The sequence below is a fragment of the Thamnophis sirtalis genome, unplaced genomic scaffold, assembly GCF_051295495.1.
Source record: "Thamnophis sirtalis isolate CommonGarterSnake01/CBP01778 unplaced genomic scaffold, rThaSir2_p1.2 scaffold_10, whole genome shotgun sequence".
NCBI classification, from domain to species: domain Eukaryota; kingdom Metazoa; phylum Chordata; class Lepidosauria; order Squamata; family Natricidae; genus Thamnophis; species Thamnophis sirtalis.
In genome coordinates, this window is record NW_028261390.1 from 1,062,083 (window position 1) to 1,088,099 (window position 26,017).

General features: G+C 51.7%; 1 protein-coding gene across 1 annotated transcript; it reads left to right on the forward strand.

The window, feature by feature from the left end:
- The first annotated feature begins 1,397 nt into the window (after window positions 1-1,397).
- PAIP2B (poly(A) binding protein interacting protein 2B) lies at window positions 1,398-24,657 on the forward strand. The gene is made up of 4 exons (XM_087723888.1): window positions 1,398-1,505; window positions 18,984-19,147; window positions 22,702-22,887; window positions 24,097-24,657. Exons 2-4 carry the CDS (start codon window positions 18,995-18,997, stop codon window positions 24,151-24,153), a joined length of 396 nt encoding a protein of 131 aa, XP_087580014.1. The 5' UTR covers window positions 1,398-1,505; window positions 18,984-18,994; the 3' UTR covers window positions 24,154-24,657.
- The last annotated feature ends 1,360 nt before the right edge of the window (window positions 24,658-26,017 follow it).

Consider the following 26,017-nt stretch of genomic DNA (forward strand, 5'->3'; position numbering starts at 1 on the left):
CGGTGGCCCCGTGGATCAAGCAAGCTTTACACCTGATTTTTTTTTGCAACTACAAACTACAGATAGTCCCCAACTTACGACCACCAAAATGTATGTTGATAAGTGAGACATTCATTAAGTGAGTTTTGCCCCAGGCAGGGGGCTGGACTAGAAGACCTCCAAGGTCCCTTCCACCTCATTCACTCTATTCGTTAAGTGAATCCCTGCAGATGTTAAATTAGTCAAATGGTTGTTAAGTGAATCTGGTTTGGTTTTGCTTTTGAAAAGGTCGCAAAAGGGGGTCACGCAACCCCAGGGACACAGCGACCCGTTAGAAATGTGAGTCAATGGCCAAGCACCCAACCAAGGGGCTGTTTGCACAGTTGCTTACTGTTTTTATTATATGTGTCTATGTTACTGTTTGCATTTCCCCCTCCCTGATTTTATGTGAGCCGCCCTGAGTCCCCTCAGGGAAAAGGGCAGCCTACAAATGTCAATAAATAAAAAAAAATTAAGTGTGAAAAACTGTCCTAAATCACATTTTTCAGTGCCCTAGCAACTTTGAATTGTCCGGAACAGTTGTAAGTCGAGGGCCAACTGTATTCAATTTTAATTGTAAGCTGCCCAGAGTTGCTTTATGGGGGGCATATAAATAAAATTTATATATATAAAATTAATAGAAAAAAATAAAATATCAATTTTGTCTGCTCCTCCATGGTTTGAGCCAATGCTTTGCAAAGAGTAAACCTTTCCACTCGCCGAGGCCATTTTCCGGGATATGTTTGCACTGTAATTCTTCCTGGCTGGGTTTCCATCCAAGGGCAAAAGGCCTGGAAGCCTCGCAGCTGCAACGAGGCTCGCAAGGGGGAAACTGCTGTCCAAGCCACGTGTCGGCGCTGCGGTCGGGCCAAGCTATTTCTTGTGGGGGGAACATCGATAAAGCCTTTCGGCCAAGACAAAGAGACGAGCAGCGACGGGACCGCGTTTTCCCCCCGTCGAGGTCTTGGTTTAGTCCCTTCTCTGATTGGCGGAGGTCTTTGCGGCTTCATCCAATCAACGCCCGAGTGGCCACCAGAGGCGGGGCCCGCCTAAGGCCAATGGCTCGTCATCTCATGGCTGCCACGTGGGAGACGCAGCCGCTTTGAAGACGGAGGGGGGGCGAGGGCAGAGCCTCCGCCAATCAGCGCTCGGGGAGAGGGGCCCTCCGCCTACGTCACGCGCGGCCGAGGCGCGCGGGCCCCCCGCCCTCGAGCGAGGAAAGGCGTCGGACGGGTCTGCGGGCCAATGAGGTGAGGGCATCCCGACGGCGGGCGCGGGGGCGGGCCTGGTCGGCGAGCGGCCAATGGGAGGCGCGCTGGAAGGGGCGGCGAGGCGCGGGCCAATGGGCAGGGCGGGGAGGGGCGTGGCGCGGCGGGGGAGGGGCGTGGCCGGGGCTGAGGGAGAGCGAGCGGGCGAGTCGGGCTGAAGCGGCCCAGCGGGCGGGCGGGCATCGCGCAGCGGCGGAGGCCCCGCGGGGCTCACGGCAGGTAGGCAGCCACGCGGGCGCGGCGGGGTTTGCGCAGCTGGGCCCGCCAGCTCCGGGAGGACAGAGGGGCCAGGAGACCCCCCCTTCCATCCCGCCCAGCCAGGCCCTCGGCGCTCCCCCGGGCCCGCTGCGTCGGAGCAGGCCTGGGCGGCCTCTGCCTCGGCCCCTTTCAGCTGGGGGGGGGTTCAACTCCCACAAGCCCCAGCCCAGCCTGCTTTCAAATGAGAGCGGACTACAGGTCCCAGCAGCCCCAGCCTAGTTTACCTGTAAGGTGGGTGGACTCCAGCTCCCAGAATCCCCAGCCCACTTTAAGATGGGTGGACTCCAACTCCCAGAATCCCCCACCCAACGGGGCCCTAGAATCCCCCAGGCGCCATGCTTCCAAGATGGACTCCAAATCCCAGAATGCCCTGCCTGGCTCAAGATTGGGGTCCTCAAGGCCCAGAATCCCCAGCCAGGTGCTTTGAGGTGGGTGAACTCCCAACTCCCAGGTTCCACCACTCAGTCTGCCTTATGAGGGCTGTAACTCCCAACCAGGCTGCGTTAAGAGTTGAGGCCTTCAACTCCCACAATCCCCTTTATGGTGTGGGGGGGGGAGAACTACATCCCCCAGAATGCCCCACTCACCTTTGCTTTAAGGAGGATGGGCCGGGAATCCCAGAATCCCCCCCCCCAGCCACTAAATACATTTTAGGGTGGGTGGATTCCAAACCCCCAGAATTCCCCTAGGCAGCTGGCTGTGGGATTCTGGGAATTGGAGTCCACCCACCCTTTAAACCAGTGTTTCTCAACCTTGGCAACTTGAAGATGTCCGGACTTCAACTCCCAGAATTCCCCAGCCAGCATTCGCTGGCTGGGGAATTCTGGGAGTTGAAGTCCGGACATCTTCAAGTTGCCAAGGTTGAGAAACACTGCTTTAAACCACGCTGGCTGGGGAATTCTGGGAGTCAGCTCATCGAAAAAGACCCCGGGGTTGAGAAATTTTGGATATTTGCCCACCTTCTTTCCCCCCCATTGCAAAGCTGGAAAACAGACCCTCTCCTCTCAATCTTCTTCCTGTGGGGTAGATTTACCTTTTAATTTAAACTCTAAATTAACTCTTATTTATTTATTGAATTGGTCTCCTTTGCTGCTCTACCCAACGAAGGTGGGAATGTGGAGCGGGCCCATCTCCAACTGTCTTCTTTCTGGTTCTATTGGGAGGTGGGGGGGAGAAAAATCATAATCGATCTGGCCAGCAAACACGTATATTCTGGTTTCAGGTAACCTGAGTTAATGGACTACGGACTCGTACTTATTTTTGGTGCTGAATGTTGTGATGTAGCAGAGCGTCGGGTCTGGAGGGAGTTGACTTTGACCTACCTTGGTTTCTGATTGGGCAAAGACTGGCTGGGCTGTTTTGCAGCATTTTTTGGGGGGTGGGGGGCAATGGGGAAATGTTTGGCTGTTTGTAGGGCGCTGCTGAATGGTGGCTTGTAGCTGAAGCAAAGCTGTTTGGGCCTCTTTTGCAAAGACTCGTTTCTACAAGCCGGCCGTTCTAGTGGCTTCCCGAGGATGAGGATTCGATTAGGTAGGTTGGGAATGTTAAATCAGGGGGTCCTCAAACTTGGCCACTTTTAAGACGTGTGGACTTCAACTCCCAGAATTCTCCAGCCAGCAGAGCTGGCTGGAGAATTCTGGGAGTTAAAGTCCACACGTCTTAAAAGTGGCCAAGTTTGAGGACCTCTGGATTAAATCTTAAGTCAACCTCAGGTGCTTGGAGTTGTTCTTTGAAGGAAGAATGACAGATAATGAGAGCAAACCCCTTCCTCCCTCCCTTTCCAGAACTGGTGGTGTTACCTATTTGTGTCATGAAACGTCAGACAGCACCAAGAACTCCACAGTCCTCTTCCTCCCCCCCCCTCTCCCCCATTCAGGCGTGTTTCTGTGAGACGCCTTTTGGTAGGTAAATATAACCAAACCCCTTTCCAAAAGCAGCCGCGGGTTTAGACAGTCGGGAAACAGCTAAACATTTGCATTCTGTCCATGGACTAAGAGAGACTTTAAAGGCAGGAAGAGCTGTTCTTTGGCTAAGCAAAACCATTCAAGGAACTATCTTACAGCATAAAACGAACAGTATTGTACCTTTTGCACTTCACAAACCCCACTCCCTTACTGGTGATGTTGCCTAGTTGGGTCATGAAACGTCTTCAAGAAAACCACCAAGCTCAGAGAGCACTGAGGATCCCACAGTCCTCCTCCTTCTCTGCAAACCCATCTCCTAGTGCTGATGATGTTACCTAGTTGGGTAATGAAATGCAAGAAAACCACCAAGCTCACAGAGCACTGAGGATCCCACAGTCATCCTCCCTCCTCTGTCTCCTCCTCTCTACAAACCCCTCTTCCTTCTAGCACTGATAATGTTACCTAGTTGGGTCATGAAACGTTAACAAGAAAACCACCCAGCCCCCCCGGGGACCCAATAATATTAAACATGATTCGCCTTTGCGTCCCACAGGAAACCGGGGGTGGGTGGGATCGCAGGCTATGTTCAGGCCTTTCGCCTGCTGGAGCCCAGGAGGAAAGCCCCCTCCGGAGGTGGAGGGGGTGGTGCTCTTTGGGAGGGGGGCCCTCCAGGTCCAATTAGGGAGGGGAGCTGAAGGTCCTCTGAACGCCTGCCGAACCAGAAAAACTTGTATTTGGTGGAGCTTTCACAGGGGAGGCCCCTGAGGAAAAGTGAGTGCGTCGGACAGGTTTGCAAATCGGAGCAGCCTGGGAGTGCCAGCCATTCCCGGCCTTATCCAGGGGAGGGGGGGGGGAAGGTGTGGAACAAAATAGGGACTTCTGGCTTTTGAAGGGCGAGGAAAAACATTGCACGGAGTTTAAAATTCCACGGTGCACAATTCGGCTATTGTTTTCGGCCTCCTTTTGACATCTGGTGGGAGATCTTGTGCAAACGACTCCGTTGGATCCCAGATTCTTTCGGATCTAGTTCATTCCTGCTCCTGTCAGGTTTGGGCAGGAGACACCCCCCCCCCTCCCCAACCTCCCTCCTGTCACTATGAAAGCGCTCGCTCCGATTTTCGAGGTGTTTTTTTATTTTATTTAGGGGAGCCCATGAAGGGAGCCCGTCCGCTTCCTTTTGTTCGTTTTTTCTGTCAATTCAGCAAAAAAACGCTCCTCCGTCTCTCTCGGCAATAAGGAATGCCCTTCCAATAATAAAAATGTATCCTGAGCTTTCTTTCCTTTTAAAGGTAGAAATAAATGCCTTCGTTAAGAGGTAAATAAATGGATTGTGTAGATGGCGGTCCTCGATGTACAACGGTTTGCTTAGTGACCATCCAAAGTTACAACGGCACTGAAAAAAATGCGACTTACGACTGTTTTTCACATAGCGGTGACAGCAACCTCAGGATCATGTGATCAAAATTCAGGCAGCTGGTTCATAGTTACGGCGGTCCCAACGTCCTGGAGTCCTTCTGCGACCTTCCCACAAAGTCAATGGGGAAGCCTGTTTCACTTAACGGCCGTTCGGTGAATTGGGCTTCAGATAAGTTCGTGATAAGTTGCTAACTTATCGACTGCAGTGATTCACAACTGTGCCAAGAAACGTCATAAAACAGGGGCAACACTCACTTAAATGTCTCACTTATCCACAGGAACGTCACCCTCGGTTGTGGCCGTAAGCCGAGGACCGCCTGTGGTATTAATCGTGGGCCGATTGCCACGCCAGCCACAGCATCCTCTGTAAATACTCGGCTATTTACTAGCGAAGCCCCAGATCAGGTTCAGGCTTTGACCCAGAACTTGTGACGGTTAAAAGTGGAGCCCTTTTGCCCTGCCAAGAAATGGCCCTTGGCTGGTTTACGGGGAATTGGGTTTTGATGGAGGCCGCCTCTGGGATCCTGGTCTGAGCGGGTAATCGGGGTCCCTATCGTCGCTTGCATGAGAGCAAGCCGTCATGTGTGTGCGATTGTGCTCTGTCGAACCCTAACAAAGCTCGCTTGTGCTGGATCCGTGTCTGGAAACCGGGCTTGTGATTTTGCTGAATTGGGGAGTGTGTGTGTGTGAGAAAAGGGGAGAGGTGCAGTGAGTAAGGCAGGAGGAGGAGGAGGAGGAGGCTGATAGGAGCGAGGGAGAACCATTTCACAGAAGCCTCACAAGCCACAGCACGCTCTGGCCTCCCCGTGCGCGTTGCGCCTCCCCTTGCCCGCCCAATGAGCAGGGAATGTGGGATTTAATCACAGCTATTTTTACTAGCAGCCGTTCGGCCTGGCTGTGTGTCTGGACGAAGCCTTTGCCTGCAACAAGGCAGCCTGAACACAAACTGGCTTGCGGATTAGCTTCTTCCCAACTAACCACAGTTTAAAATGAAAGGGGCTCACGGGAAAACAAGCTGCAACTATTATTATTATTATTATTACAAGCTGATGTTTCTAGTCCTCGCTCCTATTAGAAAGAAGAGGGGGTAGGTAGAGCTATTCAACCAGGGTTCGATTTAAACTGGCTCAGGGGACCGGGCAGCCTTTAAAAGACGACCCAAATAAATATAGACTTTTAAGGTTGAAAAGGGAGGCAAGCAGTGGGCAGCCATGGAAGAAATGCTTCCAAGACGGGGGATAAAATGGAGAAAGTATATGAAGTCTGGCCGGAATAAATAAAAGCGCCAGGGGAGCCAACTTGGAAGCAGGGGACTGGGGAGGAGGGGAGGGGAGGGAAAGGCCGTTCTCCTGGCAGACGCCCAGGCTGAACAGGAAGCCTTTAAGGGGACATCCTGTTGGGAAAGCGAGTGGCCAGCCTGGAGCCATTCCAGAGCCTGGGAATCTCTTCCCTCCGGAGGCTTTGGGGTGTCTCACTTCAAGGGCTGACTTATAAAGCTTCCAGCTTGAGCTTCGGTGGTCTTCCATAGCGTCAGAAGCCACCGCAATGGCACCAAAGGAGCTTTCAAAGGATGGGGAGCGGATCGGCCTTCGTCTTCCCCCTTCCTTGCAACCTCTAACTGCCAGCTTTTGGCCGGCGGTAGAAGAAGCTGAATCATTTTGGCCGGTTTCAGGGAAGCGTTGCGTGGTGACGGAACTTGGCTGATGGCTCCGGGTAGCGTTGCTCACCCTTGGAAGGCATCTCCCCGCCTGCCAGAGCGAGCAGGGTGGCCATGGGCCACGGTGGCCCTCGTGGAGGGAAGTGGGGGCTTGGGGGTCTCGAGGGGGTTGAATGGGGTAAGAAGACCCCCTTCCCCGCCTGTCATTTTAGTTCTGGGTTTTGTATAATTTAAAATTTCCCACCGGTAGATCTGCACAGGGCCTCCAAAGTCCCTTCCGGCTCATTCTATTCTGACTTAAAACAGTTCGAAGTTACAGCAGCACTGAGGGACATGGCCGTTTTTCACGCTTACGACCCCTGCAGCATCCTCATGGTCAAAATTCAGACACTTGGCAACTGACTCATATTTACGACGGTCGCAGTGCCCCGGGGTCACGTGATCCTCTTTTGCGACTTTATGACCAGCATACTCTATAGCAGTGTTTCTCAACCTTGGCAACTTGAAGATGTCTGGACTTCAACTCCCAGGTTAACAACGCTTAGCGTCTAGTCCAGTGTTTCTCAACCTTGGCCACTTGAAGATGTCCGGACTTCAACTCCCAGAATTCCCCAGCCAGCATTCGCTGGCTGGGGAATTCTGGGAGTTGAAGTCCGGACATCTTCAAGTGGCCAAGGTTGGGAAACACTGCTCTATAGGGAAGCCAGATAGATACACAGACCAACTGTGTGGACTAACTTTAACAACTGAAGTGATTCACTTAACGACTGTTAAGGCAAGGCATTTCGTAAAACGAGGCAAAACTCACTTAACGCCTGTCTGGCTTAGCAGGAGGAGATGGACGGCTTCGATATTTAATAAATGAAATTAAATAGATCCCAAGGACGGCGTGGGACTGGCACAGAGCTTCTAATGGGAAGCATAGCGCGGCTGCCTGCTCTGACCTAGCTTTGCAACTCAGGAGTGAGTAAGTCCCTGGCAAAATACTTTCTCCTCCCACTCCCTGGAGAATCCAGAGTTTCCTGAAGTTGGCTCCCAGTTGTGTCTCTTTTTAACAAAGCGCTGGAGTTCCAGCTGTTTCCGCCCTTCTCTGACCACGCTGCTGGATCCGACAGCCTCAAACCCTCAGCAGTTCAGCTTGGGAGGCTGAGCAGGGATGCCTTTAAATCCACCTCCTTCTGCAGGGTCTCCAACTTTAAGCCTGGAGGACTTCAACTCCCAGAATTCCCCAGCCAGCTGGGGAAGCCGAGATGGCGCAGTGGTTAAATGCAGCACTGTAGGCTACTTCAGCTGACTGCAGTTCAGCTGTTCAAATCTCACCGGCTCAAGGTTGACTCAGCCTTCCGTCCTTCCGAGGTGGGTAAAATGAGGACCTGGATTGTTGTTGGGGGGCAATATGCTGACTCTGTAAACCGCTTAGAGAGGGCTGAAAGCCCTATGAAGCGGTATATAAGTCTAACTGCTATTGCTATTGGTATAAGTTGCCAAGGTTGGAGACCCCTGCTATAGAGTTAGTCCCCAACTTATGACCACAATTGAGCCCAATATTTTTGTTGTGAGACAGTTGTCAAGTGCCCCATTTGTGACCTTTTTTAACAATCATTAAGTGACACTCACAGCAGTTGATAAGTTAGCAATCCGGCTTCCCCATTGACTTAGCTTGTCAGAAGGTCGTAAAAGGGGATCACGTAACCTCAGGACACAGCAACGGGTCATAAAATGAATCCGTTGCCAAGCGTCTGATTTTCGACCCCGTGGCCATGGGGATGCTGCAAAGAGGTCTTAACTCTGAAAAACGGTCATAAGTCACAAGTCAACCCGTTGTAACTTTGAAAAGTCCCTAAGCGAACTGTCGAGGGCTACCTCCACCTAATAAATAATAAATATTATTTATTTATCAGCACAAACACAACAAAATGTAACAAAAAGACAACAGTAAAAATATTGGGTTTCTGCCTGGATGGTCTCTTGTGACGAGCCGAAGGACAGAGAATGGAAGTAGTGACCTTCCTCCCATATTTGGGCATACCGGGGGTTGTAAAAGAAATCTTTATATATATATATATATATATATATATATATATATATATATATATATATATTATATATATATATATATATATATATATATATATATATATATATATATATATATATATATATACATACATACATACACATATACACACATACATACATACATACATACATCATACATACATACATACATACATACATACATACATACATACATACATACATACATACATATATATATATATATATATATATATATATATATATAATTTTACTCAATGCTTGCAAAGGCCAGGTTCTAGAAAAATGTCTCTTTTTTTTTTTAGTACAGCAGCTATAAAGTTAAATATTCCCACCGGAAAATGCTGGTGGCGCCCTGTAGAAAGCATGTTTTATTGCAGTGGGAGGTATGAGGCGTACTGATGGTGCTATGAATAACAGTATGAATGTGTAATGATAAGCGGGTCAGGGTTGAGATTGACAGCTACGTGACAAGGGGACTTCCAATTCAACACAGCCTAAGCCTCCAAATCCCATTTCGCTCTCTGCTCTTCTCTGGGTGCCAATGTCTCAATCTATCACAAGTGGCCCATTGATGTGCTTTCATTTCCCTTTTTTCAAAGCCCTGGCGCTTCTCAGGAACATTCACAATTATTGACATTTACTGGTGCAAAGAAGAGCAACGGGGGAGACCTGGAGATTAAAACACATGAAGAACAGTAGCAGGCTTTGGCCAGCCCAGAGGAGAAATTTGAACGATTAGTATCTGGTGTTTGGATAGAGGAATACGAACTAGATATTAGTATCCAGTATGGGATAGCACTATTCCAGTATTTGAGGGGCTGCCCCAAAGAAGAGGGGGCCCACCTATTCTCCAAAGCACCTGAAGGCAGGGCAATTAAACAATGGATGGAAACTAATCAAAGGCAAGAAGCAACTTGGAATTAAGAAGAAACTTCCCAATTAACCAGTGGTACTGCTTGCATTCAGAAATCGTGGGTGTTTTTTAAGAAGAAACTAGACCAACCGCTTGTCTGAAATGCTATAGGGTCTCCTGCTTGATCAGGAGGCTGGACTAGAAGACCTCCAAGGTCCCTTCCAGCTCTATTCTAAATGCTAATTCTAATCAAGGAGAGGAGCAACCTGCAATAAAGGAGAAACTTCCAGACAATTGGAACAATTAACCAGTGGAACAGTTTGCCACCAGAGGTTATGGGTGCTCCATCACTAAGAAGAAACTAAACAGCTACTTATTTAAAATAGCGTAGGTTCTCCTGGTTGAGCAGGGGGATGGACTAGAAGACCTCCAAGGTCCCCTTCCGGCTCTATTCCGATCGACACGATGGGAGATGCCGCATTTGCACAATGGACGCGTTGGGAAACGGGAAAACAGGTTCGGGACGGGACTGCTCTGCCTGTCAGTTGGCGGTAGCCACACTCCCACCGGTGGCAAGTCCAGGCCAGCCTCCCCGGAACGGTGCCACGTCCCTGCGGAGCCCTGTTCCGTGGCTTTGCCTGTCCGCAAGGCACTCTTCTTCCCCACCTGCGGAGCCCGGAGCGGGGCGCCTGGGTTGGGTTACCGTTCGACAGCTGCTTCTCCCCTCGCCTGAACTCCTGTGACTCTTTGGTCTCCAAGGCTGTGCATATGCCAGGGATGCCTTACTCTCTGTCTCACTCTTTCTCAACCTGGGCAGCTTTAAGACCGGTGGACTTCAGCTCCCAGAATTCCCCCAGGCAGCGCATGCGCTGCCTGGGGGAATTCTGGGAGCTGAAGTCCACCGGTCTTAAAGCTGCCCAGGTTGAAAGCATTGCTCCCCCTTTTAAATACACTCTCAATTTTATCCTCCCCGAGTCTTGCGCTGCCTCATCGTGGAAAGATAAGGGCCTCTGTCCAGTCAGGCCCATGTAGGTACTCCTCGACTTGTTTAGCGACCATTTGAAGTTGAAAAATGTGACTTAATGGCCACGGGTGCGGCATCCCTGTGAAACCCAGATGACTCTCCCTTATGACAGTTGAAGCATCCCTTTTGCGACCTTCTGCCGCGCAAAGACAGTGGGAAAGCCAGGTTCACGTTGTAGCCCCAGGGAGCTAAAACGGAGCAAAACTCACTTAACAACAGTCTCATTTCGTTGTCATCTTTTAACGACCCCATAATCCTTTTGCGGGGCGGAATCTGGGCAACCAAATGGAGCTAGCAGAGTGTTTTACTGGCCGGATGCCTTTCCCTGTTGCCAATGCAGAGTTTTGTTCAGTAGATATATTCCCAAAAGAAATATCTGCCTCTATCTAGGATTGAACTCACAGCTTCCTGATTTGTGAGGCGAGAGCTCCACTCTAACCACAGTCTCACTTGCTAACCGAAGTGTGGGGCTTCATTGCGGTCATAAGCTGAGGATACCTGTCTTCCCAGCAGGGTCACCCAAGGGGTGAAAGTCACCCCAGCTGCCCAGCCAGGAAGCCCCTCTCTGGACTGGCAGGAATGCAGGAAAAACACTGGAGGCAGATCCTCACTTAATGACCGTGTGACGATGATCAACCGGTCCTTATTTCTCCAAGCTTTGCCTGACGAAAAATAGCTTCCTTGTTTGTAGGCAGGAACCCCACATTACAGGTAGTCCCCAACTTATGGCCACGGCAGGCCACAGCATTTATGTTGCTAAGTGAGACATTTGTTAAGTGAGTTTTACTACCTTTCTCGCCACACAATCCTGGGGGTTGCCAGTCCACAGGTGGTAATTGCTGGCTGGGGGATTCTGGGAGTTGAAGTCCACAGGTTTTTGAAGTTGCCACCTTCAAATGGACCGTCAGAGAAAGAGCAACGGTTGAGTAGTGATGTAACCCTCCCATCATCTCATTGAGAAATTGCCCTGCCTCCGTTTTCCTTTTGCAAAACGGGGCCTGCGTAATCCCGAGGATGCCTTACTCACCGGCTTGCAAGGTCCTTGGAGGTGGGTGGTGTTTCCTCAATCCTGCGGCCTAGAGGTTGCATCTAAAGAGGCCGGCTGCCCTCCAGCCCCCACCTGCCACCTCTTCCTCCAGCTGTTGCATCGCAATATGCCTCCCGGCTTGGCCTGTGGGTTTTACGCACCAGCCACTTCCATTCCACCCCTTGGCCTTCCGGAGGATCACCTGTCAACAGCTGGAAGCTCCAGTCGGGCCCCCAGGTGTTCCTTTCCCTGGACCGAGAGGACTGCGATGTTCAGAAGTTTTAAGAAGCTTATAATATTATCATTCTAGCATGACAATGTGGTCATGCTGACTTACTCAGCTTATAGCAGTGTTTCTCAACCTTGGCAACTTGAAGATGTCTGGACTTCAACTCCCAGAATTCCCCAGCCAGCGAATGCTGGCTGGGGAATTCTGGGAGTTGAGGTCCAGACATCTTCAAGTTGCCAAGGTTGAGAAACACTGGACTAGACGCTAAGCGTTGTTAATCTGGGAGTTGAAGTCCAGACATCTTCAAGTTGACAAGGTTGAGAAACACTGGCTTATAGGATCACCAACTAGTTGTGTAGTTTCTGCTTGAGGGATAGACCAACCTTGGGCACATGGTGTGTTTGGAGAGGTTTTCATGGCTTGACCACAGGGGTGGGCAGCCCCCGTGGCCCCTTTACCACCTCTCAGCTTTTACCCTGGGCCCTTGGCCAGCATGCCAGTGGGCTCTTCTTACCAAGAGGTCCCAAATTAGGGCTCCACTCGGAATTGGGCCAGTCGGGGATACTACTTCAGCACTGCTCTCGACGTCCATCTGTAGTTTGCCACGTCCTGAACCAAGCCTCCTTGTGCGATGCACGCCTTGGTGGATACTCCTCACACCCACAATTCTAGCGCACCCGTCCCTGTGGGAGGTTGTGGGCGGTGGAGTGGCCCACGGAAGCAGCCTTTGGAAGAGGCAACCCGAGGCCCCTTTTGGAAGTGGCCAGCTGAGCTATTTATAAGTGCCGAAGCTGGAAATCCAATCCCACTCTCCAGTTAAAGAGCAGGGGGGGTTGGAAACAACAGGGACCCCCCGTCTCAGGAACTGGGACAGCTGGCCCAGCTTCACAGGTTACAGCTAGTCCTCGAATTACGACAGCACTGAGAAACATAAATGGACTTACTTATGATCGTTTTTCACACTTAATGAGCATTGCTGTCAAAATTCAGACACTTGGCAGCTGACTCGTATTTATGACGGTCTCAAGAGTCCCAAAATCGTGATCCCCTTTTGCGACCTTCCGACAAGCGACGTTGATGGGGAAGCCAGGTTCACTTAACAGCTAAGTTAATAACTGCTGTGATTCACTGAACGGCCGTGGCAAGAAAGTTCGTAAAATGGAGACGAACCCGCTTAATAAATGTCTCCCTTAGCAAGAGAAATTCGGGGCTTAATTGTGGTCGTAAGTCGAGGGCTTGCCCCTATGCCCAGCCATACAGGCAATCACCACCACCACCACCACAACTGAGCCCCAAAATTTCCGGTGGCTAAGCGAGACAGCTTTTAAGTGAGTTTTGCCCCGTGTTATGACCTTTCCTGCCACGGTTGTTAAGCAAATCTGGCTTCCCTGTTGACTTTGGTGGTTGGAAGGCAGCTGGCTATCCCCTGCCCCCAGGATGCTGCAACTCTCACAAACGGGCATCTGAATTTCAATCTCATGACCACCTGGATACCGCAACGGTCATTAAGTGTGAAAAATTGTCATAAGTCGCTTTTTTCAAGCTCCCCAGACCTTGGAGCTTCATGAGCCATGAGTGTCTGTGGAGCCTCTCCACTATCCAGGCCTCCTAGTGGTCCCAAAGATGCTTTTTCCAAACGGCCACCGGACTTTCTTGGTGGTTTTCCTTGAAAAGGTTTTGCTTCTCCTCCAGGAAGCTTCTTCAGTTCTGGGTTAGGGTTGAACTGAAGAAGCTTCTTGGATGAGAAGCAAAACCTTCCCCCCCCCCCAAAAGGGGGGGAATAACACCAAGATAGTCCAGTTGTCTTTTCGAAAGGCACCTTTGGGAGATAGAGGAGTCTCTTCCCCATCCTTTGGCTTTGGCAGAGGACTAGTAACACACTGGTTAATTTGCCTTTCTAGTCAGACTATTTTGAGGACATTCCTGTGCGTTGGAGGCTTCGTTTCCAGTTATTTGCAGGCTGCTACCGATCTTTTCTTGCCAGGTTTATAGTTGGGAGTTTCCAGGGCTGGCTGCTTCTCTCCCTTGGTTTTTATTTATTTTTTGCATTTTTATTTTTTGAAAAGTTTTTATTTTTTTATTCTCTTACATACCATTATAGGAATCCATTCACATAGTTGTTCTTCTTCTTTACATTTGTCATTCTTATACATTTGTTATTCCATTTAAAAGGTTATAATGTTCAGTTTGGGTTTCTTTATTTACCATCCCTTCCGCTTGTTGTGACACCACCTTCTTTCCCCTTTCTTTTCTCCCTTCCTCCCTTCCTCCTCTCCTTCCCTTTTCCCTTACCTCTCCCCTGCTCCTCGTCTTCCTCTTCCTACCCTCTCTCCTCCTCCCTTCGCCCTCCTCTCCTTCCCTCTTTTTTCCTTCCTCCTCTCCTTCTCCTTCCTTCTTCCCTTCCCTCTCCCCTGCTCCTCCTCTTCCTCTTCCCCTTCCTACCCTCTCTCCTCCTCCCTTCCACCCTCCTCTCCTTCCCTCTTCCTTCCTCTCCTTCCCCTTCTTCCCTTCCCTCTCCCCTGCTCCCCTTCCCCTTCCCACCCTCTCTCCTCCCTTCCGCCCTCCTCTCCTTCCCTCTTCCTTCCTTCCTCTTCTCCTTCCCCTTCCATCTTCCCTTCCCTCTCCCCTGCTCCTCCTCTTCCCCTTCTCTCCCCCCTCTTCTCCTCCCTTCCACCCTCCTCTCCTTCCCTCTTTCTTCCTTCCTCCTCTCCTTCCCCTTCCTTCTTCATTTACCTCTCCCCTGCTCCTCCTCTTCCTCTTCCCTTTCCTACCCTCTCTCCTCCTCCCTTCCGCCCTCCTCTCCTTCCCTCCTCTTCCTCTCCTCCTCTCTCCCTTTCTTTTTCTGTTGTTACAGGTGTCGCTTTCAGATCTCAGTTTCCGTTTCCTTGGGATGGTATTTCCCCAAACCCAAATATAGTTTAGCATCATTTCTTCTTCCCTTCGCTGATCTCCTTCTTGTTGGGAAGGGCCAAGAAGGGAATTTCCTTCCTCCCTTGGAAGCAGGCAGAGGCCCCCTTGGCCCCCACCTCACCTTGGAAGCAAATGGGGCATTTTTTTCCCCCAAGGCCCAAAGAAGGGCAGAAATTCTGAAAGGGGTGGGGGGATTATGGGGGTAACCTGTGAGCAGGTTACAGGATGATTGTCTTTCGTAAAGAACCACTTCTATTGCAACACTTGCAACTAAAGAGTGTGTATGTACACATACCTACTTACCTACCTACCTACCTACGCTCTGCCTCCGTCTGCCACACCTGAGTTTTCGCAGGGCCTCTGCCTTCTGCCAGTGGAACAGGGAGCAAGAAATAAAATTTAGTTCCTTTTTTCTGGACTCCCCCCGACCCCCAGCTTTCCGTGCCTGCCCTGTAAATAAATAAACTTTCCTGGAGAGGCTGAGAAAGCCAAGGCATGATTCCCAAACACAGCTGCCTTCCTGCTGCTCTGCACGACTTTTGCAAGCTTTCGTGGCAAGGCCCTTCCTTCCTTCCAGTTTCCTAACAATTTGCCTGCTAGAACAGGTGTCCGAAACTCCAGCAGCCCAGAGCTGTCCCTGGGGTGGGGTGGGGGGGTGGTCCATTGGCCAAGGCCCACGGCCTCCAGTCCATTCAGTTGAAAGGAGAACCTGCAACAAGTCCAAAATCACAAGTCACCGTGGGACATACGTTAATTTTTGAAATGTTTTGCACAATGTCTGTGTGTGTGTGGACTAGGTATTTCAATTTGCTCACAGCTGGCAGCCTTTTTCATAACCACAAGACCGTTATTTGCTTGCGTTAATGAGGCTGTCCGTTTTCCAGGTCATGCCTAGGAAATCTGGGCCACCAACCCCACGAAGGGACCGCCTGCAGGAGACACACACACACACACCCCAGGTCAGGCAAAGGCAAATTGTTGGGCTCCAGCCCGGCAGAGAACTTATTAAATTGTCCGCTCTGGAGCCCAAGGCATTTTGGGAGGGCCAGGTGGTCAACCTTTGTCCATTTCTGGAAGGTCTCTGCGCCAGGAAGCCATGCCAGATTTTCTCTCTCGTCAGCAGCTGCCTCCTTTGCTGTCCGCCATCCCAGAAAGGCAGTCTCTCTCGCCCATGGATGGCTGCTGCCTGGAAACATCGCCCCCCCCCTACACACAGACACACAAACACACACACACACCGTTGATCCTTGCCAGCTGCCACCCTCCTGGTTCTCGCCAGATGTCCTTGGATTGGAGAGAGGAGCTGGCTGTAGCTTCCCCCACCCCCAAAAGTGCTTTTCTTAAAGCCACCCTCTGCGCTTTTGGGGATCGGCTGGACAAGAAGAAGCAATGGATGGAAACTAATCAAGGAGAGGAGCAACCTGGAACTAAGGAGAAACTTCCCAACAGGGAGGACAATCAGCCAGTGGAACAGACGTAGTGGGTGCTCCATCCCTGGAGGTTTTTAAGAAGAAATTGGGCAGCCACTTGTCTGAAATGGTGGAGGGTCATCTGCTTGAGCAGGGGGTTGGGCTAGAAGACCTCCAAGGTCCCTTCCAACTCTCTTCATTCTCTTCCTCCTGTTCAGCTCTATGCAAGGCTTCCAAAGGAGCCCTTCCCTCCTCCTCCTCCTCCTCCCTCCGCCTGGCTGCAGCCCAGCCACCTCCCTTGGGGACTTTCTCTTGCTCTCGCCAGCCCCTCCGTGGCGCATGAGGTTTGCATGCTCTCTCCAGCTGACGTGGTTCCCTTCTCCTGCCAGCCCTGCTCCTCTCCCAGACCAGCCTGATTTATGGGCCATATGGCGGGAGAGCTCACAGCTTTTGTGGCTCAGCCCTGGCAGAAGCCTGGGAAAGCCGGCCGTGGGCTGCTCCAGAAAGGGCTGCAGAATCCCACCGTGGGTGGAGGAGCCCCATGGAGGAAGGGGCACCTGGGCTGGCACGGCTTCTCCCCCCACCCCCCTCTATCAGTCTCTACGTCTGTCTCTATATCTACATCTATTATGTCTATCAATCTCTATCTCTCGAAGTCTTTGTCTGTATCATCTGTCTGCCTATCCTATCTATCTATCTATCTATCTATCTATCTCTGTCATCTGTTTATCTTATCTATCTATGTATATCTATATCTATCTATCCTCTCTCTGTCTGTCTATATCTCTATCATCTGTTTATCTATTTATTTATTGTATGTATATCTATCTATCTATCCATCCATCCATCTTCTATCTATCTATCTATCTATCTATCTATCATCTGTTTATCTATTATCTATTGTATGTATATCTATCTATCCATCCATCCATCCATCCTCTATCTATCTATCTATCCTCTGTCTGTCTGTCTGTCTATCTATATCTATCTATCTATCTATATCTATCTATCTATCTATCTATCTATCTATCTATCTATCTATCTATCTATCTATCTATCATCTGTTTATCTATTATCTATTCTATGTATATCTATCTATGTATCTATCTGTATCTATTGTCTGTCTGTCTACCCTGTTTCCCTGAAAATAAAACCTCCTGGGATAATAAGCTTAATTGGGCATTTGAGCGCATGTGCTAAAATAAGCCCTCCCCCCCAAAAAATAAGCCCTCCCTGAAAATATTGCACCACAGCAGCAGCCATGAGTTGACCACACTCATTGCCTCCTGCACCTCAAAAATAATAAGACACACCCCCCCCAAATAAGGCCAAGTGCTTATTTCAGGGGTCAAAAGAAAATAAGACCCTGCCTTATTTTCGGGGAAACACGCTATATCTGTCTGTCCGTCTGTCTGTAAATTGTGCATACAATATATCGTGAATATTGGAGGTAGAGACCCTTTGAGCACTGCAGGCAACGGAATTTCATGTTGATATCTGCCAATTGGTGCACATTCAGAGTGACAAAAGTTCTTCTATTCTTGTCTCTCTGCCTCTCTCGAAGACCTTCCCTTGTCTCCTCTCAGAAAAAGCAGGAACTAGAAAAATTATTAATTTCACATTTTGGAAATGTCAAAGCTCTGATAATAAGAGATTTATATAGTACTAACTCAGTACCGGTCCAAGTTAAACACGGAGACATTTCCTACCAGCCATTTCTGTGCCTTAAAATCTTAAGTTTGGTTTGAATTAGTGCCCCATTCGCAGTCAATGCAGGTAGTCCTCGACTTACAACGGTTCATCTTGCGACGGTTCAAAGTTACACAGCATTGGGGGGAAAAAGGGACTCAAGCATTCGCCGCAACCGTGTGATCAGAATCCAGAGCCTTGGCAACGCGGCTCGTATTTACGATGGCCGCTGTTTCTTCCTTGCATGGAGTTGTGCGTAGGGGAAAGTAAGGGGAGGGGGCTTTGTGCGGCCTGTGCTAACCACTCGACCCCCTTGCTAAGAACCTTCACAACAAAAGGTCTTCCAAGCCATTTGGAGTTAATATGGACTAGAGCAGTGTTTCTCAACCTTGGCAACTTGAAGATGTCTGGACTTCAACTCCCAGAATTCCCCAGCCATCGAATGGGGAACTTTACAGGTCAGGAACCACCAAGCTGGCTTAGACCTGACCTGTAAAGTCAACGGGGAAGCCGGACCCTCTTAACGACCGGGTTATTAACAATGGCAAGTGGTTTGCTTACCAGCCCCGTCAAAAAAAAAAAGAAAGAAAGGAATTGAGTGTGACTCGCTTAACAACCACCTTGCTTAGCAACGGAAATTCTGATCTCGATTCTGGTCATAAGACGAGGACTATTACCCACAGGCCCATGATGGCGAACCTATAGCACACGTGCCATATGTGACACGCGGGGCCATATTTAGTGGCACGCCAGCCGTCAGCTCCGGTGTGTGCCAGCCAGCTGGTTTTTTTTCACATTTCCAGAGCGCCAGGGGGGCGGTTTCATTCATTTATTAAATTTTCATTTATTCATTTATTAAATTTATAGGCCGCCCAATCCCGGAGGACTCCGGGCGGCTTACAACGAAAGAAGAAAAAAGAAAAGCAGAATAAGTAAAAAATAGTTTAAAATTCACAACACACGTTCTAACCTTAACACGAAGGTCAGCCGCCCCAGGCCTGCCGGAACAGCCAGGTTTTAACGGCTTTCCTGAAGGCCATGAGAGTGGGTAAGGTTTCCCCCCCTCCCAGGGCTTCAGGAAAGCCTCCAGCACCTGGGGGGGGGGAACCGCGTGTGCATGCGCAGCTGGGCAGGGAGTTGAGTGGGCAGGCCGTAAGCCGAAGGTTCCCCGTGGCTGCCAGAGGCTCCGTGTGGGAAGACCCTCCCTCCTGGGCCCTGCCCGAGTTCACCTCTCTTGCCTTCCTCTTGTTCTTCCCGCAGACTCTCTAAGGATGAATGGTTCCAATGTGGCCAACACAACCCCCCCAGCGGCCCCCCCGGCAAAATCCAAGGAGGACCAAGTCGTGAACGGCCACGATGAGAAGGAGAGCAACCCCTTCGCCGAGTACATGTGGATGGAGAACGAGGAGGACTTCAACCGGCAGGTGAGGCCACCCTGGGACACACCCCCCCCAAAAGAAAAATTCCAAAGCCCCCCCTCACTTCCAGAGGGCATCTGGGCAGAGCCGGTTGCAAGGGAAACGCGTGGAGGAGGCAACGGGGGGGCCATTCGGGGTAAACGGAGTCCTTCCACAGCAGAAGGATTCTTCTTCCGTGACGTGGCTTGTGTGGCCTGGTGCGTTGTCTCCTAACTGTGGGCCTCTGGCTCTTCTCACCACGTGGGTGTAGGCGGCCCCTCCGGGCGGCTCCGTGGTTAGGGTGAAGGAAGCTGCCAATCTCAGCTCAGCAACGCATTCCAGCTCTGTAGTGGGAGTCCGGAAGGCTGGACTTGAAATCTGACCTGGGCCAAACTTTCCTCCTCTTCCCCTGGTGCTCGATTTCCCTGTCTTAGGAGGTTGAGCGGAGGCAGAAGAACAAGAGTTGGAAGGGACTTTGGAGGTCTTCTAGTCCGGCCCCCTGCTCAAGCAGGAAACCCAACCTGTACCATTTCTGTCCAGTTTTCCTTCCAAAACTTCCAGTCTTCAAGCCTTCGTAACTTCCGGAAGCAGGCCGTGCCACTGATCAATTGTCCTCAGTGTCAGGAAATCTCTCTCCTCGATTAGTTTCCATCCATTCGTTTCTTGTCCTGCCTTCTGACGCTTTGGAGAATAATAGGTGGGCCCCCTCTTCTTTTGTGGCAACCCCTAAAAAATTGGAACACTTGCTATCGTGTCACCCCTAGACAGGACATCATCGTGTTTCTCAGATCTCTTGTAGATAATTCCAAGTCGCTTTAGACTTCTGACAACAGCCGACCAAACTTGGAAGCTTTAAGACTCGTGGACTTCAACTCCCAGAATCCCACAGCCAGCTGGCTGGAGAATTCTGGGAGTTTTAAGATTGGGGACCCCTGGATTTGGGGATAGGCCCTCAACCTCTTCATCCATTAATTTAGTGGCCCACTTTTCATGCGCGGCGACCATATCCAAATCGGACGGCTGTCCAATGTAGCAGCTCTGACGAAAGGCCGGGGTTCGAACGCTGTGCGAAATCCGAGACCGCTGAGTGAGGAACAGCCTCGTCCCTCTGCCAAGGCAGCTGGCAAAGGAGAGGTTTAGGGCGGCTGCTTTTAAGGGCAGGCACCCTAAGACTGCCCTCTCTTAATGGGGAAACTGCGGGAGGCTCTAACCCACTCATTACAAACAGTGGTTCCCAAACTTGGCAACTTTAAGACTTGTGGACTTCAACTCCCAGAAGTAACCAGTCATGTTAGTTTTCCCAGAGCCGGTGTAACTGTCCCTAAACCAGTGTTTCTCAACCTTGTCAACTTGAAGATGTCTGGACTTCAACTCCCAGAATTCCCCAGCCAGCGAATGCTGGCTGGGGAATTCTGGGAGTTGAGGTCCAGACATCTTCAAGTTGCCAAGGTTGAGAAACACTGGACTAGACGCTAAGCGTTGTTAATCTGGGAGTTGAAGTCCAGACATCTTCAAGTTGCCAAGGTTGAGAAACACTGGACTAGACGCTAAGCGTTGTTAATCTGGGAGTTGAAGTCCAGACATCTTCAAGTTGCCAAGGTTGAGAAACACTGTTCTAGGCTGAGAAGCAAAACGTTTTCAAGGAAAGAAAGTCCAGGTGCCTTTTTGGGGGTTACCTGTCAGAAGTAAACAGTTGTAAAGGAGCCCAGACTTTTGCCCCTCAGCAGGGCACGGATGCCGTCCCAGCACATCGTGTCAAAGCAGCGTTTTTTCCCCCTTTTGCTGCTGTTTGGGAAGATTCCCAGATTTCGGGTTTCCCGACAGGGCAGGGCCAACCTACTTCTGGAGAAGCCGGGCGGCTGAGTTCACACAATGCCCTCAGCGAGGCTGCGCTGGGCTCGGCTGGCGAGTGACTCAAGGCGGGAGCCGAGCCTTCGCCCTGAGCCAAAAGGGGTTGTGTTCGGGTGCTCCTTAAGCCCGGCGTCAGGAGTGGCCGTGCGGACGAGTCCCAGGCCTAGAGGCGGTGTTAAGCAGGGTGGTTTTGGTCCTCGGGCGTCTCTTCCAGTCCTCTTCTTCCGGCTCCTGCGTTTCACCCAGGCTCCGCTGGCTCCCCACTCTGGAGCGGAGGAACAGAATCACGGGGTGGGAAGGGACCTTGGAGGTCTTCTAGTCCAACCGCGTGCCTGTGATAGGAGACCTTGTAAAATTTCAGACCAATGGCTGTCCGGTTTCTTCTTAACAAGCTCCAGCCACAGCTTCTGGTGGCAAGCTGTTCCGCTGGTCAATTGTCCTCCCTGTTAGGAAGTTCCTCCTTCGTTCTAGGCTGCTTCTCTCCTTGGTTAGTTTCCACCCATTGCTTCTTGTCCTGCCTTCAGGGGCTTTGGGGAAGAGGTCGACACCCCCCCCTTCTTTGGGGCAGCCCTCCAAATATTGAAAGGCTGCTCTCCTGTCCCCCCCTGGTCCTTCTTCCCACTCATTTCCAACTGGTGAGTTTCTCTCAATCAGGCGGCCCAACGAGGCTCCTCCTTCCCAAGCACAGATATTAGCAATAGCAATAGCAGTTAGACTTATATACCGCTTCATAGGGCTTTCAGCCTTCTCTAAGTGGTTTACAGAGTCAGCATATCGCCCCCAACAACAATCCGGGTCCTCATTTTACCCACCTCGGAAGGATGGGAGGCTGAGTCAACCCTGAGCCGGTGAGATTCGAACAGCCGAACTGCAGAACTGCAGTCAGCTGAAGTAGCCTGCAGTGCTGCATTTAACCACTGCGCCACCTCGGCTATTGGTGGAGAGGAGCTGTGAGGTCCCCCACATCCCTGACTCTGGGCACCCCCGGCCCTCCCTGGCTCCTCCACAGGGCCACCATCGTCCAGATGTGATGGGCTTGAAGATGCCAAATGGGTTTAAAAAGCCCCTAAAATGCTTCTGGGGAAAATCAAAAGCGGGGACTTTCTGTGAGTGTTTGTTGGGAAAGCCAACATGTCATGGTCTTCAGAAAGAAGGGAGTGGGAGAAGGTCTTCTGGCCTCTTCCCTCTTCCTCTTTTTCTTCCTCCTCTTCTTCTTTTCTCCTCTTCTTCCTGTTCTTCCTCCTTTCCTCTTCTCCTTCCCCTTCCCTTTCTCTTTCCCCTCCTCCTTCTCCTTTTGCTTATTCTGTCCCTAGGGTGTGTGTCTCTGCGACCACAGGGGCCACACCCTTTTTACGACGGTCACAGTGTCCTAGGGTTTATACGATCCCCTTTTGTGACCTTCCCACCTACCCAAAATCAACGGGGAAGCCAGATTCACTTAACAGCGGTGGCAAGGAAGGTGGTAAAATGGGGCGAAACCTAGCCACTGCCTCGCTTAACAGCAGAAATTTTGGGCTCAACAGTGGTCATAAGTCAAGGCCTGGCTGCATTGGATCTGTTTGCAGAGCGGTCCCCGCAGGGTTTGAGACCCCGCTTGTCTAGGTGGGTCCTGAGATGCGTTTCTTGAGGAGGCTGGCTAGCCTAGTGGCCGGAGGAGGAGGAGACTGGGCTGCCTGTGGCCACAGCCTTGCCCGTCGCGACCCCCTTTTCCGTCTCTGCTTCCCCGCCAGGTGGAGGAGGAGCTTCAGGAGCAGGAGTTCCTGGATCGCTGCTTCCAGGAGATGCTGGACGAAGAAGACCAGGACTGGTTCATTCCATCCCGCGACCTGCCTCAAGGCATCGGGCAGCTCCAGCAGCAGCTGAACGGACTCTCGGTCAGCGAGAACACCCACAGCCACATCACGGAAGACATTTTGGTAAGGAGGGAGCCGATTTTTTAAAAAAACACCTCTTCCTTTATTATTTTATTGTAAAAACTAGAGGCGAAGATGCTGGGCCCCCCTCTCGGCAGGTGGAGAGTTCAAATCCTAGGCAGCAGCTGATGTTTCTCCGGTGTGCCGAGTCGAGAGAATCCAAGGAAAGGAAAGGGTTAACTTTGCTTCCTCTGCTTGGAGCCTGAGTCACTCTGGTCCCGCCTCCTCTGCCTGAGCATGCCCAGTTTTGACTCAGTCTCGGAGCAGACCAGGCGCACAGAAGCGCCGCGGGTGGAGAAGAGCAGAGTTCCTGGGAGTCTTCAGATCAGTGAGGCCCACATCGCAAGGAGCCTCTGCCACTTGCGAACGGCTAGGCGAGCTTCCCCAGTCCTTTGGGGAGCCACCTGACTTAATTAGCCCCACAGCTGACCGGTGAGCTTCCGAAATAGCCGCGGCAGCCACATTACTAATTACCGGGATTAGCGATTTTAAAAAACATGATGCAAACGCACAGCTGGCCGGGCTACAGCTGTTCGACCGGCTGAATTCGGCCAGCTACGATTGTTTACCCCACCGGCTGTGGCCCAGTCACCAGAAGACGCTTGGGCTGAGCCCCCATAGCCAGTCTAAAATTTCCACACATGTGACCAGGCAGAGTCTCGAGGCCCCTAGGAGAAATGCTCAGATAGCAAAGGGGGGCGGGGGGCAGAGTCACTGCCCGGTTCAGGCTGAGCATCCTCCAAGCGGCGGAGAAACAGAGAGAGAGAAATAAAGCCGCGGCCGCAGAGGGAGACTTGTCTGACCACCAGAATTCAGCAGCATCCGAGGCGAGTGTGGGGGGATCGGGAGCCCCCTACCCAGAACCCAAATTGCTCACAAGACTCCAAAGGGTGGCAGTCGGGCACTTAGAGGAGCAGCGGCCCAAAGAATAGCCGGAGGAATTCCCTCGAAAAGGAGGCCAGCAGGCGACCAAAGGCCACGGGGGAGAGATTTGCCATGGCGGAGAAGGGATCGGAGCGAAGGACGGAGGGCAAAGCAAATGGAGAGGAAAGGTTTGGAAATTCCAATTTCCCCCCCAGCGTTTACAGAGCGGTCACTCAACAAACGGCCGCCGGTCGAGCGCTGGACTCCTCCCAATGTTGACCCTGCGTAACTTTAATCTCTCTTCTCTCCCCTCCCTCTTTCCCCCCCCCCCCCACCCCTCGTTTGCAGAGCAAAAGCACCTTAAACCCGGACGCCAAGGAGTTCGTCCCTGGGGTGAAGTACTGAGCCCTCCGGTCTCCTTCCTAAAGACTTTTTTTCTGCTGTGGGTGGGTGGGGGGATGGGGTGGGGGGAGCGGGGCCCACCGGCACGGGTGGGAAAGAGACTCTTTGCCGGCCAGCCGGAGGCCTCCTAAGCTACTTTCATCCCTCGTCGTCTTGCTGCATTGGGACACTTGGCAACCGAGTGGAGAGAAGTGGCGCTCGCCGTGGGACAGCGCCAACGGGCACCTCCGGGCGGGGGTCCCTACCCGCCCCCTCCTCTGCTTTCTGTTAAAAGAGTCTCCAGCCTAGCCTGACCACCAGCAGCGTTTTCTGCCCCTCCCCTCGGTTTTAGCTGCTCCTCCGGGCAGGAATTGGGACCTGGGTCGCAAGGGTAGGCGAAGGTGCCCCCCTCCCCTCCTTCCTCGGTGGACGTTTGCAAGCACAGCGGGCACGCGGCCTTCGACTGCTGGGCGTTTTCTGCTTCTCCAGCTTTAGGGGCAGCCCCTTCCTCTGATTTGTTTTTTTTGCCCTGGGTGGGTGGGTGGGGTGGAGGGCTTCGATGGGAAATGGGGCCAGCCCCTCGCGGGGTGTTTGGGGACAGGGAGGCTGGGCCTCTGTGGCCTTGGATGGATGTTCCCTCCGTCCGGTGGCCGACCGCTGGGGGTTCTCCTTTGGAGGGAAAGAGGGGGGTGGGTTTTTTAGAGGAGCCGATACGTTAAGGGGTGCTGGGCGTTGGGTGTAGCCCCCCCCCCCGCCATTTTCTACCCTTCATGTCTCTTCTACAATCCTAAAAGTCTTAAAGAGCTTCCAATCTTGGCAATTTGAAGACTTGTGGACTTCCAACTCCCAGAATTCCCCAGCCAGCTTTTGCTGGCTGGGGAATTCTGGGAGTTGAAGTCCACAAGTCTTCAAATTCACCTAGGTTGGAGATCCTAGAAGGATGGTTAGGAGCCATTGGTGGTTCCTCCACCAGAGACATCCTCACGTTGGCCATCTGGAGCCCCCATCTTCCGCCCCCTTCTCCCATGGAGCCCATCCATGCCCACTGCCACTCCCACCCACCCCCCGCCTGTGAAAAGGACGACCTGGCGCCCATCCGAGTCAGGGGTCTCCCAACGTGGCCACTTGAAGGTCTTGTGGACTTCCACAAGTCTACCAACGTTGGTCATCTGAAGAGGAATCTACTCCCAAACTCAAGGGGCTCTTCGTAGGAGACAAGCTTCTTGTCAGGATGGCGGGCGAGACCTCCTCCTCTTCTTCCCCCTTTGCTGAGTAACATGGCTCCTCTTCTCAGCCCCCTAAGTCATGGGTGGGGAGCTGGGACCCCCCTAATAACCCTCCTAATAACCTCTGGACTTCACTGCAGGAATCCCTGAGGCTCAGGGATTCTGGGAGTCGAAGTCCACAAGTCCTAACGGGGCTGTGGTGCCCGTCTCTGCCCTCAATCTTCACTAAGGCCAGCCTTCCTCCATCCGCTCCCTTCCCAACAGTTCACCCCACCCTGCCGCCGTGACCCCTGGCATGATGGGGCTTGTAGTCCGGCTCCTGCAGAAAATCCTGGCAGGGGACAGGTCACCTGGGACTCCTTCCCTTCAGCACCTGTGCAGGTGCTGCTTTGAAGGGACCCAGCCTGCCCCTTTCTTCCCTTCCTCCGTCTCCTCCTTTCCTCCATCCTCCTTTTCCTTCCTTTCCTCCATCTCCTTTTCCTTCTGTTTCTTCCTTTCCTCCATCCTCCTTTTCCTTCCTTCCCCTCTTTCCTCTGTTTCTTCCTTTCCTCCATCATCTCCTTTTCCTTACTCCCCCCCTTTCATCTGTCTCTTCTTTTCCTTCCTGGAGACGGCTGCTTGCAAGCACAGCTGGGTCAACATCAGGATCTCCTTCCCCAACC

Bases quoted from the DNA above. Each gene is read 5' to 3' on its own strand.
- PAIP2B (XM_087723888.1), top strand. From the start codon at position 18,995: ATGAATGGTTCCAATGTGGCCAACACAACCCCCCCAGCGGCCCCCCCG. The intron at 19,148-22,701 runs GTGAGGCCACCC...CTTCCCCGCCAG, and splicing joins AGGAGGACTTCAACCGGCAG to GTGGAGGAGGAGCTTCAGGA. The intron at 22,888-24,096 runs GTAAGGAGGGAG...CCTCGTTTGCAG, and splicing joins ACATCACGGAAGACATTTTG to AGCAAAAGCACCTTAAACCC.